At 48.0% G+C, this 16,466-nt stretch overlaps 1 protein-coding gene across 2 annotated transcripts in view; it reads left to right on the forward strand.

Moving 5' to 3' along the window:
• The window catches only part of slc13a5a (solute carrier family 13 member 5a), a 52,136-nt gene that overhangs the window by 14,847 nt on the left and 20,823 nt on the right, over window positions 1-16,466 (forward strand). For both annotated transcript variants that reach the window (XM_056262164.1, XM_056262163.1), the window contains exons 5-8: window positions 8,564-8,747; window positions 8,868-8,990; window positions 9,090-9,302; window positions 10,433-10,539. In XM_056262164.1, the coding sequence (XP_056118139.1) occupies window positions 8,564-8,747; window positions 8,868-8,990; window positions 9,090-9,302; window positions 10,433-10,539 (627 nt within the window). The remainder of the gene's footprint in view (window positions 1-8,563; window positions 8,748-8,867; window positions 8,991-9,089; window positions 9,303-10,432; window positions 10,540-16,466) is intronic.

Consider the following 16,466-nt stretch of genomic DNA (forward strand, 5'->3'; position numbering starts at 1 on the left):
CTGTTCATCCTCGAAATAAACCCAGTGGTAAATGTCCCAGGATTGTTCCTCATACAGCCGCGCAAGACGACAGTAGATTAATCTGACTAAAAAATAATGTGTGTTTTCAGAGTTTATGGGCGTTAACGCGTCTCAATGTGTTGCTTCACATATTTGCCTTTGAATAGCGCGTGCTCTCTGTGGGCGTGTCACATTACCAGAGATAATCAGCTGAGAGAACGATAATGAGATGGGCTGATACGTCTCTCTTTTTATATAGATGACATAAACGGAGAATAATAATTTTAGTTTTGAATCGGATCATTTAAAAGTACAAACTCAAATGATTTAAAAGATATATTCCTTATGGCTGGGTGAATAGTATTAGCTGAGTTGTGTTGAAGATTAGAGACGTGCTCCAGAAAAAAAGTTCACCCGAGAGGCAGAACGCACACCCTGTTTATTTTCTTTATTTTACAAAAGCACAATATTTTATTTCGATTGTATGTGGGCACATAAAAAAGTAGACATTTAACAGATTATTTTCTCATATTTCTTAACTCTATATGAACAGAAATGATGGTAGTACTTTAAGTCTATTTTTCTGCTATGTGAAAAAAAAACGAGCAAAACGCGCCGGCGCGTTTCTGGTCCCCAGAGGGTTAATGAGTAGGTGTTAAGTCTTGATTTGACGGGAGTGTAACATGAATTGTGCTGGTATTTTGATGTGGTTTCCCTGTAAAAGACAAAGAACAGCACTCTAATAACAGCAACGCTATTACAAATGACTACGTTAGCTCCGTTACATATGCCACATTATCATAGCATTAATACACAAACTATTTGACTCCTCCCCTCATACATGAACCATGCATGAACACAAGATATAACGTCATACTGACAAGCATTATGTTACTTATATAACTCACAATTATATCATCCATCGTTTTGTGGTTATTATTTATCAACATGAGTTATTAAACATTATAAACATCATCTATGAACACTGACGACAGTTATGAGGTATAACACGGGCGAATTGGCATCGTGCCATGGCCCACACGGACGTTAACTGCAACATTGCATCATAAAATCACAACGAACGTAGATCAGCAAACAGTAGGATTCCTATACTCACTCTTATAAGACGCACAGCAGCACAATATAGCCTACACTCGATCCGAGGCCAATAACCAATGTTATTCGTCTTCTCCAGTGCCCGTGCATGCGAACTGATATCTGAGGTGATATGCTTCGCTCCGTGAGGGATTATTAGCTTCCGGGCTCGTGCACGTCGCACTTTCATAATAAAAGTCCCAAAAGACGTTAAGCGCTACAGCGCTCTTAATCCTCTCAATGGTCTTTTCCACAGCCGCCCCCAAATTGCGTGCAATTTGCTCATGTAAAAGACTCATCCTAATTTGAAGCCACCTGAGGGCACTCCTCATACTCCTCACCATCTGGGATGACGGGAAGAGTAATAAGCCGAGCAACTGGCCGGGTATATACTTTGTCTTTGATTTGTACGTCCGCGGACCGCACATGACCATCCGCACTCGGATGTACTTTAACCACTTTGCCCACTGGCCAAAGTGCTCTGGGGAACTGGGGGTTCATCAACAGGACTACTGAATCTACTGTAAGATCAACTGGGGCACCATGCCACTTCTGCCTGCATTGGAGGGTTGGCAGGTAGCACCTGATGAACCGTGCCCAGAAGTGATCTGCCAAAACCTGGCTGTGTCGCCATCTCCGCCGGCTTAGTCCCTCGCTCTTAGGGTAGACAACTGAAGGTAGTGCTCCATCAAGCCGCCCCATCAAGAGGACATTAGGAGTCACAGCGTCCAAGTCAGCTGCACTGGATGAGGTATAGCCCAAAGGTTTGGTATTCAGTATTGCCTCCACCTCCAGTAAGGTAGTATGTAGTACCTCCTCCGAGATAGGTTGAACTCCTATGACGGTGTACAGTGCAGTCTTGACAGACCTGATCTCCCTCTCCCATGTTCCCCCGAAGTGAGGAGCTGCAGGGGGGTTAAAGTGGAAATCAATCTTCTGCTTGGCTAGGAGTCGTTGGAGGTTGGGAGACATGCTGTTAAAAGACTCACGGAGCTCCTTCTCCCCTGCCTTAAAGTTTGTACCCTGGTCGGAATAGAGTTCAGCTGGAGTCCCTCTGCGAGCGATGAACCGCCTGAGGCTCATCAAGAAGGAGTCTGCGTCCATACTGTGCAGGATATCCAGATGCACAGCCCGTGTAGTCAGACACTTATAGATGATGCCCCATCTCTTCTCTGAGCGACGTCCCATTTTAACTTGAAAGGGCCCGAAGCAGTCGACACCCGCAGAGTAATACGGCGGTTTGTATAAGCGTAGACGGGCTACGGGTAAGTCAGCCATCTTCGGGATCAACGGCTTAGATTTCCATCTCCGGCACTCCTTGCACTGGTGTTGCACCCTCCGAACTGCCTCCCTGCCACGGAGAATCCAGAAGACCCGGCGCATCTCTGCGAATACTCGCTCGGGACCCGGATGACAGAGGCGTGCATCATAATCCTGGATAAGGAGTTTCGTTACTGGATGCAAAGAGTCCAGGACAATAGGATGTTTGAATGCGGGGTCTAACCATTCAGCACGTCTGAGTCTTCCTCCAACTCGTATGATTCCCTCGTCGGGGTCCAGCTCCGGGGACAGGGCAAGAAGACGACTACTTCGAAGTACTGTCTTCCCGGCCTTTAGGTGACGCAACTCCTCCGGAAAGCACTCAGCCTGAACTCTTCGGTAGATAGTCATCTCAGCCTGCCGGTAGTCTTCCGCTATCACGGACTCATCACGGTCTGCCGCCCCACTTACCTCCTGCGCTACGGCCTCAACCATATCCTTCCAGGACCCGTATGGTTGGGCCAGTTGAATCTCATGTCTATCTGCTTTAGATACCACTCCACATGAAGCAGATTTATTGTACTCCGTGACATCCTCTACTGGTGCCCCTCCCGGTGAGGATGGCCATTCATCAGGTCCCTTAAGGAGGAAGGTCGGTCCTTGGCTCCAGCGATTAGGCATTGCCAATTCTGACAATGTCTTCCCACGAGTCACATCATCTGCCGGGTTTTGTGCGGAGTCGACATAGCGCCAGGTACTCTCTCCTGTTAGCTCCTGGATCTCAGAGACACGTGTACCCACGAAGACTTTGAAGCGACATGACTCCGACTGTAACCAGGTTAACACTGTTGTCGAATCGCTCCAGAGGATTGTCTGATCTGTCTTCAGCGTCAGTTCTCTCTCTAACGTCTTGGCCAACTGGGCAGCTGTCAAGGCACCACAGAGCTCGAGACGGGGAATGGAATGTTGCCGTCGGGGATCTAGCCACCAGAAATGCCAAGTAAACCCGTCCCTGGGTATCCTCTGTTCTCAGATAAGAGACTGATCCGTATGCCCTTTCAGAGGCGTCGCTGAACACGTGGATCTGTCTAGAAGCAACCATCTGATCGGCTTGGGCCGAGGCATAGTGTCGGGATAATGAGATGCGTGACAGCAGGTGTAACTCTGATTCCCACTCCTTCCATGCCTTCTGCAGATCTTGAGGGATAAGTGGGTCATCCCAGTCACGCGGCTTGTCCCACATGCTCTGGACGATCATTTTGGCGCGGGTCGTGTAAGGTGCAATGAATCCCAGGGGGTCATATTGTCGGGCCAGCACCTTGTAAACGTTTCTCATTGTGAGTGCTCCATACTCCAGAGGCCGGCTCTTGTAGCCTAAGGTGTCAGTCTCCCAGTGCCAGCTGAGTCCGAGGGCAGGTTCTGAATGTCCAGGTTCCTCGTGCGAAAGCCATCGCTCCATACTGCCGGACCTCGCCTCTGCAGGTAGGTGCCTGAGGACATCAGGTATGTTGCAGGCCCACTGTCTGATCTCAAATCCTCCAGATGCTAGCACTTCCCTGAGCCGGTCAACCAGCTCCTTAGCTTCATCCGCTGTGTGCACGCTCTGAAGACAATTGTCCACGTAGAAACAGTGTTCCACTGAATGCTTGACCCTTTCCCCTGGCCCTCCATGTTCCCTTGCATGCATTTGGAGAGCGAAGGTAGCGCAACACGGTGAACACGCAGTGCCAAACGGTAAGACCTGCCACTCGAAGACATCAGGGGGATTGTTTCGCTTCATGTCCCTCCAGATAAACCTGAGGAGCGACCGATCTTCTGGTAAGAGCTGAACCTGGTGAAACATGCCTCTGATATCACCACTGACTGCTACCGCATGTTCCCTAAAGCGCAGTAAAACGCCCAGAAGAGAGGCTCCCAATGTTGGTCCAGGAAGGAGGGTATCATTAAGGCATCGACCTCGGAATTGGAAGGAGCAGTTAAAGACCAAACGACTCTTTCCGTTATGGCTCACTAAGTGGTGAGGTATATACCACGACTCCTCTGTGGGTGAGGCTTCCCTTAAGTCAATCTTCCTAACCGCTCCAGTTTCCACCAACTTGCGAATTGCTCCACAGTACTCGTCGGCTCGCAGGGGGTCCCGGGCCAAGCGTCTCTCCAGACTTCTGAGGCTGGGTAGGACAGCTTCCTTAGGAGCTTGGAGCGGGGGAATGTCTCGCATCCGTAGCAGGGGCGTGGCATATCTGTGGATACCTGCCACCTGTACTCGCCTTGTCTTGGCTTCTAGGAGCTCCACCGCTTCCTTATCCTGCTTCGACCTCATTACTAGTTTACAGCTCTGGTATGGCAGTGTGTCCATCTTCCAGAGCATCTCCACATTCTGCATCAGCTCTGTTGTCTGAGGTGAGACACTTGTGAAAAGACACTGCTGGGTGCTCGATGCCCACTGGGTAAGGTGTGCGGGTCCTTGAAGCGTCCATCCCAGTCTCGTGTGAATGGCTGCCGGACCTCCAGGAGGGCCCATCTTCACCGGCTCGATAGGGTTAAGCAGATGGGGGTAGTCTGCACCAATTAATACAAGTGGCTTAACGCGATCGAATGCCTCGAGGGGGAGATCTGCCAGGTGCTTGTACTTCCTTTTCAAGCTGACGATGGGGTAGGAGTGGTCCGCTAGACCCAAGCGTTGAGAGGTGAAGGCCTCCACTATCCGAAATACTCCCTTGGGATTAGTAGAGGATGAGATTTTGAACGAGACAGCAGCACCCTTCAGAGTTTGGACTTCCTGCCTAATCGTGCGGAGAGCAAGATCCTCAGGCTTCTTCTGCAGGCCTAATTTATCAACTGCCTCGGGGAGGAGCATTGTGCGCTCGGAACCATCGTCATGAATTGCGTAAGTGTCTAGTGTCCTGTCTCTATTGCGCAGGAGAACTCTGACGACTTTCAACAGAACACGAGAGTGGGCCGATGGTCTGTCCAGGTAAAGAATTTCTGTACCGGTACTTACCAGACAACTTTCAGCCTTTGGCTGCCCAGCCTTAGAGCGTACGTTGGCGTCATGCAGAACTTTCAGATGTTTTCCTTGGCACACATCACAAAGCTTCTTGAGGTCACATTGGGCCGCTTGATGTGCCCTCCCACATCTCCAACATCTCCTATTGACTCGGATCCACACTATGACCTCCTCCCTGGTGAGTTTCTGAATATCAGGACACTTATTTAAGAAGTGTTCTGTACCCTCACAGTATGGACAGTAGGGTTTTGCTTTGCTCTTCCATCTGGCTGTAGATGTGCTCTGACTCTCTTGTCTGGTTGCTCGGTTAGACGAATAGCCCTCTGCTCCGTGTAGCACTGTAGCTGCTGGCTTGCCGCGTCGCTTATCGGCTCGGTATCCTGCCAGCCCTTGGATACGGATGTCTGAAGGGTTGTCGTACCCTTGGCACCAAGACTCGTATCGAAGCCATTCTGCCAGGTCGAACAGCGTATGAGTGTGTCCAGGACGATGGAACATCTGACGCCTGAAGTTCGCTCTCATCTTCATCGGAAGCTTGGTGAGAAGTCTAGCCACATGTGAGCCACACCTTAGCTCAACTTCTCCATCTGGGCCCAGTGTCTGTAACATACCCACGAGTGACTGTACATGCAGAGAGAACCTCTCAAAGGCAGCTACATCTCCTCTTCTGATCTCAGACGAATCCATCACTGCAGCTATCCTCTGCAAGGCTACATGGTGCGGCTGGCCGAACTTCTCTGTCAAGGCTGCCATGGTGTCAGAGTATGGCCTAGGCGAGTTAATGAAGGAGTCAGCAAAGAGACAGGCCTCTTCAAGTTTCATGTGATCCACCAGAATCTGATACTTAAAAAGCTCTGTAGCATCGGCAGGTAGCAGGTTTGCTAGGGCTAGTTTAAGCCGAGAGAACTCCATCGGATCCTTACGGACAAAGAAAGGAATTCTTGGCGCTGGCCCCCTGTACTCTCCTCCTCCCAGAGTCACTGAGGCTGGCGAGAACTGTCTGCCTCGAGCAGGGTGTAGTTGGCTCGGATCAGGCCTGGCTGGGTACTGAGTTGAGGATTCCGCATCAGTGCGATACATACTGGGCTGCGGACGTGAGATGGGCATGTAGGGTGCTGGCCCCGGGGTGTAGGACCGGGTGTGGTGCTGTTCGGGACCTTGTTTAGGCTGAGGGTGGTTCCAGCTACAAGGGGTAGACTGTGGTCGAGTGTGGGCTGTGACGCTGGAAGTCATACTGTCCCTCATTAGCTGTAACTCGCTCATCATTCGGTCTATGACGGTAACCACCCGCTGCTCCTCGGCAGCCACAGGCGGTGGAGGAAAGTCATGCGAAGGCCATGGTGGAGGTGGCAATCCCTCTTCATACTCCTCTTCCTCAAGCACTAATGAGTCACCCGGTAATGGAAGGGGTGGCACCGGCCATGGCTCTGAGGGCGGATCCTGCTGCGCTGCTCCTAGCACTCTGGCTGAGGCTGTTAACTCACGCGATTCCCTTCTGTTATCATGTGGTGAGGCGAAACTGTACTGCATGCTCTCTCCGTGTAGCCTGCTCGGTTCATCCTCCGTGTAGGGCATAGGGGTATGTGGCCATCCTAGGCTTGGGATGTTAATGCTCTCCTCAAGGCTTGTGGAATAATCGTCCTGTGCATTGGGGAGCCTACTCCACTTCACATGAGGCTGCGAACTCCACTCATCCCCTCTAGGCGTGTGTGGTACCGGGCTGACATGTGGTGGGCCACTTATCTTTGGTCGCACTGCACTGACCTCATAATCCCTCAAATACAATGGCTGCCTTAAGTGCCGTCTGGGCCTAGAGGATGGGGCCCACGATGCTTCCTCTCTCTGTTCCATGCTCCCAGCACAGCTGCTATCCGGCTCGAAGGACCACAAGTGTAGTGAAGACTACCTTGATATATGATAAGGACTGGTTTCAGGTGTGTTTAGCAGTGTACTAGGTGTGTCGGTCAGAACACAACAGAGATACAAGTGATCAACTTGAACTGGTTTATTATGACAAGGATATCAAGATGAACATCAGAGGGGGGAGTCAACCACTAACATAGACCCTACTGAACGTCCAGTGACGGAGGAGGCGGCTTTGGTCTGCAATAGGCCCTTTGGGCTTTATGGGTGACAGTGAATTATCTGGGCCTTCTCTGGCAAAAGCAGGTTGTTTCCGGAATTCTGAGGAATTAACAGTTGTTACGAAGTGTGGAAGAATGTCAAGCGAGCAATCAATAATTGGGATGTGGGCACAAAAGGCACAGGTGGAAGAAAAGATGAAGTAATGTTGTTAGCTTAATGAGTAGGTGTTAAGTCTTGATTTGACGGGAGTGTAACATGAATTGTGCTGGTATTTTGATGTGGTTTCCCTGTAAAAGACAAAGAACAGCACTCTAATAACAGCAACGCTATTACAAATGACTACGTTAGCTCCGTTACATATGCCACATTATCATAGCATTAATACACAAACTATTTGACTCCTCCCCTCATACATGAACCATGCATGAACACAAGATATAACGTCATACTGACAAGCATTATGTTACTTATATAACTCACAATTATATCATCCATCGTTTTGTGGTTATTATTTATCAACATGAGTTATTAAACATTATAAACATCATCTATGAACACTGACGACAGTTATGAGGTATAACACGGGCGAATTGGCATCGTGCCATGGCCCACACGGACGTTAACTGCAACATTGCATCATAAAATCACAACGAACGTAGATCAGCAAACAGTAGGATTCCTATACTCACTCTTATAAGACGCACAGCAGCACAATATAGCCTACACTCGATCCGAGGCCAATAACCAATGTTATTCGTCTTCTCCAGCGCCCGTGCATGCGAACTGATATCTGAGGTGATATGCTTCGCTCCGTGAGGGATTATTAGCTTCCGGGCTCGTGCACGTCGCACTTTCATAATAAAAGTCCCAAAAGACGTTAAGCGCTACAGCGCTCTTAATCCTCTCAATGGTCTTTTCCACAGAACCGGGGTTACATGTGTAACCCTAAAATGTTTTATTTTTAATATTTTAGGGCTGCCAAAATTGACTGGTATCATTTAAAAATATTTAACATTGTAAAGTTTCTCAGCGCAGTTCAATGGCTTATTCATGTTTTGTACAGGCGAGATGTAAAGGTTTCAAATTGTACCGAAACTTCTGTTTTATTGTGCTCAGTGGTTCTGAATGGCCACAGCTTCTCAATTGAATCCGACCCAGAAGAGCATTCTCGAGACGCAGAAGAAAAACTAAAGATGTGTAAAGGCCTGACGCTATGTGTGTGCTACGCAGCCAGCATTGGTGGGACAGCCACGCTCACAGGCACTGGACCAAACCTCGTTCTTATGGGACAGATGAACCAGTAGGTACCTCACATTAGAGCTTTTTCACCTAGGCATGAGAGAAACATACCATATTACATTCTGACCTCTTACTTATTTTTTTAATAAGCATATTAAATCAACATTTGTTTGACCTACAGACTATTCCCAGACAACCCTGACATCATAAACTTTGCATCATGGTTTGGATTTGCCTTCCCCAACATGATCATCATGCTCATACTGGCCTGGCTGTGGCTACAGATTGTATTTCTGGGTTTAAAGTGAGTGTCATTTCCTAATGAATTAAACTCAGCTGGATCATGCTTATGCTATCATATAATATACAGTAGGTTATTCTAACATTTATTGTGTAAATGAAGCTTCAGAAAGACATGGGGCTGTGGGACGGTGAAGACAGAGAAGGAGATTGCTGCCTATAATGTAATCAAAGAGGAGCACCGGAGTCTTGGGCCCATGACCTTTGGGGAGCTGAGTGTCCTTGCCCTCTTCATCCTCCTGGTGGTGCTTTGGTTCACTCGTGAGCCAGGCTTTGTGGCTGGCTGGGCAACAAACTTTTTCAATGCTGAAAAAGAGTAAGGATAAAAACACTATCATTGATAAGACACAGAAACCATTTTAGTGGTGTTTGCTAAGGCAAGCATAACTAATACTATTGCTCATCATGAGTATCTTGTGTTACAAATATGAATGATACCTCAAACCATGCTGAGGAATGCAGATTTTAGTATGTTTTTTAAGCAATTTTAGCTTGTGTGTGTGTGTGCGCGCGTGCATGTCTGTGTGTATTAACTTGTAATTTTAAATACCAACCTACTGAAGTAGTCAATTCTGTTTTGTACCTTTATAATATACTAACAACCACCAAAACATGGTAATGAGATGTTAATGAGAAAGCCAGATGTAGAATCAAAGCTCATCACAAGTAGCTTTTTTTTACAAGCTAATGTAAAAACGTACTGTTAACCAATTAACAGGTTTTTACTGTGGCATTTTTACAGTCTCTTACCGTTAAAACTATGCCTATTTTTGTTGAGGCAACATTTGCAAGGACGCCATTCTCATTTTCTACAGAACATTGTAAAATAATAATACTTTTGCGAAGTAACATCACTTTACAATGTGGCTTGATTTTCTATCAAACCCTGCTTATCATTAATTGCAATGAAACACAATTACATATTTTGTGCACTGTGAAATGAAATGTCCTCTGATACCGTTTGAGGGTAAACAAACTTTGTTTTAAGGATCCTCCAAACTGAACAAAAACATGACAAAATAGACATAATGTTGAAAAAACATTAACATCCATTCCAGAATGACCTCAGGTCTATGGGCAAAATGCCTCTAAAATCAAACGAAGTAATGTAAATTTCAGTTGTCAATTTGAACCATTGGTTAACACACACAGCGTGTTCTCCTGTTATCAGCTGTGGCGTGTACCTTTATTTGTAGGTCAAATGTCCAGCAAAAATGTGAATGGAGTTGCCCCACATTGCAAACAACATTTGTGTACATTTCCTGATGACAGTCACATGCTAGGATTTTAAGGATTTAAAAATGTGAACTGAGATTCTCTCTAGGTGAAAGGTCTGAACCAAAAAAGAACAGAACATAATAGAATCTGCACACAAACACTTTTAAATTATCTGTTGTGTTATGACCTCTAACCCCTTGTTCAACCTCATGGCTCTCCTCTGTGCAGGTTTGTGACAGATGCCACAGTGGCGGTGTTTGTAGCTGCCCTGCTTTTTGTTTTCCCCTCTAAACCTCCGCGTTTGTGCTTCTGGAGAGCACAGAGCTTTGACACAGGTCAGTTTAACACCTGCTTAGCTGATGTCTTTTTTGACTATTAAGCTATAGTGTAGATAGTATAACTTAATTGATAGCTATATATATATATATATATATATATATATATATATACAACCCGAATTCCGGAAAAGTTGGGACGTTTTTTAAATTTGAATAAAATGAAAACTATAAGACTTTCAAATCACATGAGCCAATATTTTACTCACAATAGAACATAGATAACATAACAAATGTTTAAACTGAGACATTTTACACTTTTATCCACTAAATGAGCTCATTTCAAATTTGATGCCTGCTACAGGTCTCAAAATAGTTGGGACGGGGGCAACAAATGGTTGAAAAAGCAAAAAAAATTAGAAAGGATTCAGGTGGGAGAACACCTAGCAACTAATTAAGTTCATTTATATCAGGTCTGTAACATGATTAGCTATAAAAGGGACGTCTTAGAGAGGTAGAGTCTCTCAGAAGTAAAGATGGGCAGAGGCTCTCCAATCTGTGAAAGAGTGCGTAAAAAGATTGTGTAACACTTTAAAAACAATGTTCCTCAACGTCAAATTGCAAAGGCTTTGCAAATCTCATCATCTACAGTGCACAACATCATCAAAAGATTCAGAGAAACTGGAGAAATCTCTGTGCGTAAGGGACAAGGCCGAAGACCTTTATTGGATGCCCGTGGTCTTCGGGCCCTCAGACGACACTGCATCACTCATCGGCATGATTGTGTGAATGACATTACTAAATAGGCCCAGGAATACTTCCAGAAACCACTGTCGGTAAACACAATCCGCCGTGCCATCTGCAGATGCCAACTAAAGCTCTATCATGCAAAAAGGAAGCCATATGTGAACATGGTCCAGAAGCGCCGTCGTGTCCTGTGGGCCAAGGCTCATTTAAAATGGACTATTTCAAAGTGGAAAAGTATTCTATGGTCCGACGAGTACAAATTTGACATTCTTGTTGGAAATCTTGTCCTCCGGGCAAAAGAAGAGGGAGACCTTCCATCGTGTTATCAGCGTTCAGTTCAAAAGCCAGCATCTCTGATGGTATGGGGGTGAATAAGTGCATACAGTATGGGCAGCTTGCATGTTTTGGAAGGCACTATGAATGCTGAAAGCTGGATGGGCAACTTCGGTCCTGGAGGGCCACTGTCCTACAGAGTTTAGCTCCAACCCTGAAAAAATCACCTGTCTGTAACTTTCTAGTACTCCTGAAGACCTTGATTAGCTTGTTCAGGTGTGTTTGATTAGGGTTGAAGCTAAACTCTGTAGGAGAGTGGCCCTCCAGGACCGAAGTTGCCCATCCTTGCTCCCCTCCAGACGACGTCTATTTCAGGGAAGGCCTTGTGTATTTCAGCAGGACAATGTAAAACCACCTACTGCAGCTATTACAACTGCATGGCTACATCGTAGAAGAGTCCGGGTGTTGAATTGGCCTGCCTGCAGTCCTTTCACCTATAGAGAACATTTGGCGCATCATTAAACGAAAAATGCGTCAAAGACGACCACGAACACTTCAGCAGCTGGAAACCTATATTGTCACGGTGGGTAAATCCTATGTCTCATTCATGTCTCGTGTTTCTGTTGTTACATGTGTGTGTGTGCTGATTAGAGGGGCGTGGCTGCTCATCAGAGCTCATTCAGTAATCACTCATCACCAGCTGCAGTCTATCATCCCGGTCTATTTAATCTCACCCATTTATCATCTCCATTGTCAGATCGTTGTTTGTGATGTCCGGTGTTTGATCCCTCTACGTTCCAGTATCCTTCGTTGTTCCTGTCTGTTCCCTGTGGATGTTCTGGATTCGTCTTGTTGATCGTCACCTCACTTCACCTGCACTGTATCCATCTGACCATCGAGTCCCTGCGCCACTTACCTGCCTGTCTGTGGATCGTGTACTGAGTTTTCAACCTTGCCTGTCTGTGGACTGTGTTCTGAGTTTTCCAATAAATATTGTTACTTGCAATTGCTTCCGTAGTTCTTACGTTACAGAACGATCTGACCAGAAATGGAAGCAGCGAGTGACAATCCTGAGACGTTGGAGGATTTCGTCAATAACAGCAGACGGCGGATGGAGAATCAAGAGAGAAATATCAACGACACCGCTCGTGCTGTTCAGGCGTTAGTGGCGCAGGTGTCCGGGCTCACCCAGCAAGTCCAACAGCTGCGTATTCCCGCTGCGCCGGTCCCACCTCCGATTCCCCAAATACCACCAGTGGACCCCTCCCAGTCGGAACCACGATTACCAGCCCCAGAGACATACTCAGGTGAACCCAATTTTTGTCGAGCTTTCCTAACTAGATGCTCCATGCATTTCTCTCTCCAGCCCAGAACCTTCCGGGAGGAAAGAACTAAAGTGGGTTTTGTGCTAACGCTGCTGACTGGGAGAGCGGCACTATGGGGAACGGCGGTGTGGGAAAACCAGGAAGACTGCTGCACCTCGTTCCAAGCGCTCTCCGACGAAATGAAACGGGTCTTCGACCGTGCCTTGGGAGGCAGAGAAGCGGCCAGATTGCTGGCCGAGTTACGTCAAGGACATCGATCCGTGTCGGACTACTCGATCGAGTTTCGGACCCTGGCGGCGGAGAGCCAATGGAACGAGGAGGCGCAGTGGGATATGTTCCTGCATGGGTTGGCTGACCGCGTCCAAAAGGAGATTTATGCCATGGACTTACCACCGAAACTCAACGATTTAATCGCGCTAGCACTGAGAGTGGACGCCAGACTGTCTCGTGTGGAGCGAAGAGGACCCAACTACCGTTCTTCGGCGGAATCGGAGGGTCACCGTGCTGGAGGTGGGGACGCGGTCAGCCCCGTCTACGATCCCGAGCCCATGCAGGTAGGTCGAGCCCGGCTTTCCCGGGAGGAGAGGGAAAGGCGGAGATCCCAGGGCCTTTGCTTGTACTGTGGAGGAGCGGGACACTTTGCCTACAACTGCCCGTTAAAAGGCCCAGCCCGGTAGTAAGTATGAGGCTACTATCGGGTGGGATCTCCGCCGAGAAGACCTCATCGACATCGACTCTCCTTTCCGGTTAGACTCCAATGGTCCAACCACCGTCACGATTGTCATGCACTTCTGGACTCGGGCGCCGAAGGTAACTTCATGGATCACAACTTTGCACTCAAGCACCAAGTTCCCCTCAAACCACTCACCCATCAGATTGCAGTGCACGCCCTCAACGGTCAGAAACTCCCCACCATATCTCTGGTTACTGAAGATATCATCCTCACCACATCAGGCAATCACTCAGAAACCATCTCATTCTACATCCTGGACACTCAGCTTGCACCCATAGTTCTTGGTCACCCATGGCTCACTCGTCACAATCCCAAAATAGACTGGCAACTCAAATCCGTAGCGGCTTGGAGCAGCTTTTGTCATAAGTCCTGTCTTGTCTCTGCTTGTCCGTCTGTTTCTGTTCATGTGTTACAGGAGGAGACAGTGGATTTATCTAACGTGCCCACAGAGTATCGGGATCTGAAGGAGGTGTTCAGTAAGTCTCGGGCTGATTCTCTCCCTCCACATCGTCCCTATGACTGTGCTATAGAATTATTGCCAGGTACGTCTCCGCCTAAGGGCAAATTATATTCACTCTCTGTCCCAGAGAGAGAGGTCATGGAGAAATACATTTCTGATTCTCTAGCAACAGGGTTCATCCGCCCTTCCTCTTCTCCTGCGGGGGCGGGGTTCTTTTTTGTGGGGAAGAAGGATGGATCGTTGCGACCTTGTATTGATTACCGGGGGCTGAACAACATCACGGTAAAGAATACATATCCTTTGCCATTGATGTCTTCAGCTTTCGAGAGGTTGCAAGGAGCATCCGTCTTCACGAAATTGGATTTAAGAAATGCTTATCATTTGGTCCGCATTAGGGAGGGGGATGAATGGAAGACCGCATTTAACACCCCTAGGGGGCACTTTGAATATTTGGTCATGCCTTTCGGCTTGTCCAATAGCCCAGCGGTCTTCCAAGCACTTGTCAATGACGTGTTGCGAGACATGATCGATCAATTCATGTATGTCTACCTGGATGATATATTGATTTTTTCATCGTCTCTCCAGGAACACGTGCAACACGTACGACAGGTGCTTCAGAGGTTGTTAGAGAATGGGCATTTTGTCAAGGCGGAGAAATGCGTGTTTCATGCACAGTCTGTTCCTTTCCTAGGTCACATCATCTCGGTTGAGGGAATGCGCATGGATCCTGACAAGGTTAAGGCTGTGGTAAATTGGCCAAGTCCTGATTCCCGTAAGGCCCTACTGAGGTTTCTGGGGTTCGCCAATTTTTACCGCCGTTTTATTCGCAATTTCAGCATACTAGCCGCGCCTCTGACTGCCTTGACCTCCCCCAGAACGACGTTCAGGTGGTCAGACGCAGCAGAAGCTGCGTTTGCCAAACTGAAGAGCTGCTTCGTTTCAGCTCCCATCCTGATAACCCCTGATCCATCACGTCAGTTCGTGGTGGAGGTCGATGCGTCAGAGGTGGGGGTAGGTGCAGTGTTATCCCAGCGCTCTCCTTCAGATGACAAGATGCACCCTTGCGCGTTTTTTTCCCATCGTTTGTCCCCTGCCGAAAGCAATTATGACATTGGCAACAGAGAGTTGTTGGCAGTCAAGTTAGCATTGGAAGAGTGGCGCCACTGGTTAGAAGGGTCGGGGGTACCTTTTATCGTCTGGACCGATCACAAGAATTTGGAATACATTCGTACGGCTAAAAGACTCAATTCCAGGCAGGCTCGGTGGGCTCTTTTTTTCGGACGTTTTGACTTTACTCTCTCGTACCGCCCGGGTTCCAAAAACATCAAACCCGATTCTTTATCGCGCATTTTTGACCGTTCCGATCGCCCGTCTACTCCCGAGTGCATTTTACCTGAGAATCTATTCATCTCTACACTCACATGGGAGGTCGAATCGAAGGTCAAGAAGGCCTTAGAAGGGGTAACGCCTCCGACTCGTTGCCCACCGAACCGGTTGTTTGTGCCGGAGAGTTTACGGTCCAGCGTTATTCAGTGGGGTCACTGTTCCAATGTGGCTTGTTACCCAGGAGTCAATCGTACTATGTTTTTAGTCAAGCAACGATTCTGGTGGCCTCTCATGGCTTGTGATGTTCGCAGTTTTGTATTGGCTTGCTCAGTTTGTGCCACAGGTAAAACTTCCAATCGATCTCCGGACGGGTTACTCCAACCACTGCCGGTGCCTTCGAGACCCTGGTCCCATATCGCACTAGATTTTATTACCGCCCTCCCACCCTCCCAGGGTCACACGGTAGTTTTGACCGTGGTGGACCGGTTCTCGAAGGCGGCCCATTTCATTCCCTTGCCCAAATTACCCTCAGCCAAGGAGACAGCGGTCATTGTCGTTGACCACGTCTTTCGGATTCATGGCCTCCCGACAGACGTGGTTTCTGACAGAGGACCCCAATTTGTATCCAAATTTTGGAGAGAGTTTTGTAAACTTCTGGGGGCGACTGTGAGTCTGTCCTCTGGGTTCCATCCCCAGAGCAATGGTCAAACTGAGCGAGCCAACCAGGATTTGGAACGAACGTTGCGATGTTTAGTGTCCAAGAATCCTTCCTCGTGGAGTCAGCAACTTTCTATGGTGGAGTACGCCCACAATACGTTGCCAGTGTCATCCACGGGCCTATCACCATTTGAGTGTAGTGTAGGTTACCAGCCACCAATTTTTCCTAGTCTGGAATCCGAAGTCGCGGTCCCCTCCGCCCACGCCTTCGTCCAGAGGTGTCATCGCACTTGGACGAGAGCCCGTGAGACTCTACTCCAAGTGGGGGCGCGCACCAAGGCCAAAGCCGATCGCCGCCGGCGGAAGCCTCCCGTATACGTCGTCGGTTCTAAAGTGTGGCTTTCTACCAAGGATATTCCTCTCCGTTCCGTTTCGAATAATCTTGCACCTAAATTCATTGGCCCGT

The sequence above is a fragment of the Rhinichthys klamathensis genome, unplaced genomic scaffold (assembly GCF_029890125.1).
Source record: "Rhinichthys klamathensis goyatoka isolate OS25496 unplaced genomic scaffold, OSU_Roscu_1.1 h1tg000191l_1, whole genome shotgun sequence".
Taxonomy (NCBI): domain Eukaryota; kingdom Metazoa; phylum Chordata; class Actinopteri; order Cypriniformes; family Leuciscidae; genus Rhinichthys; species Rhinichthys klamathensis.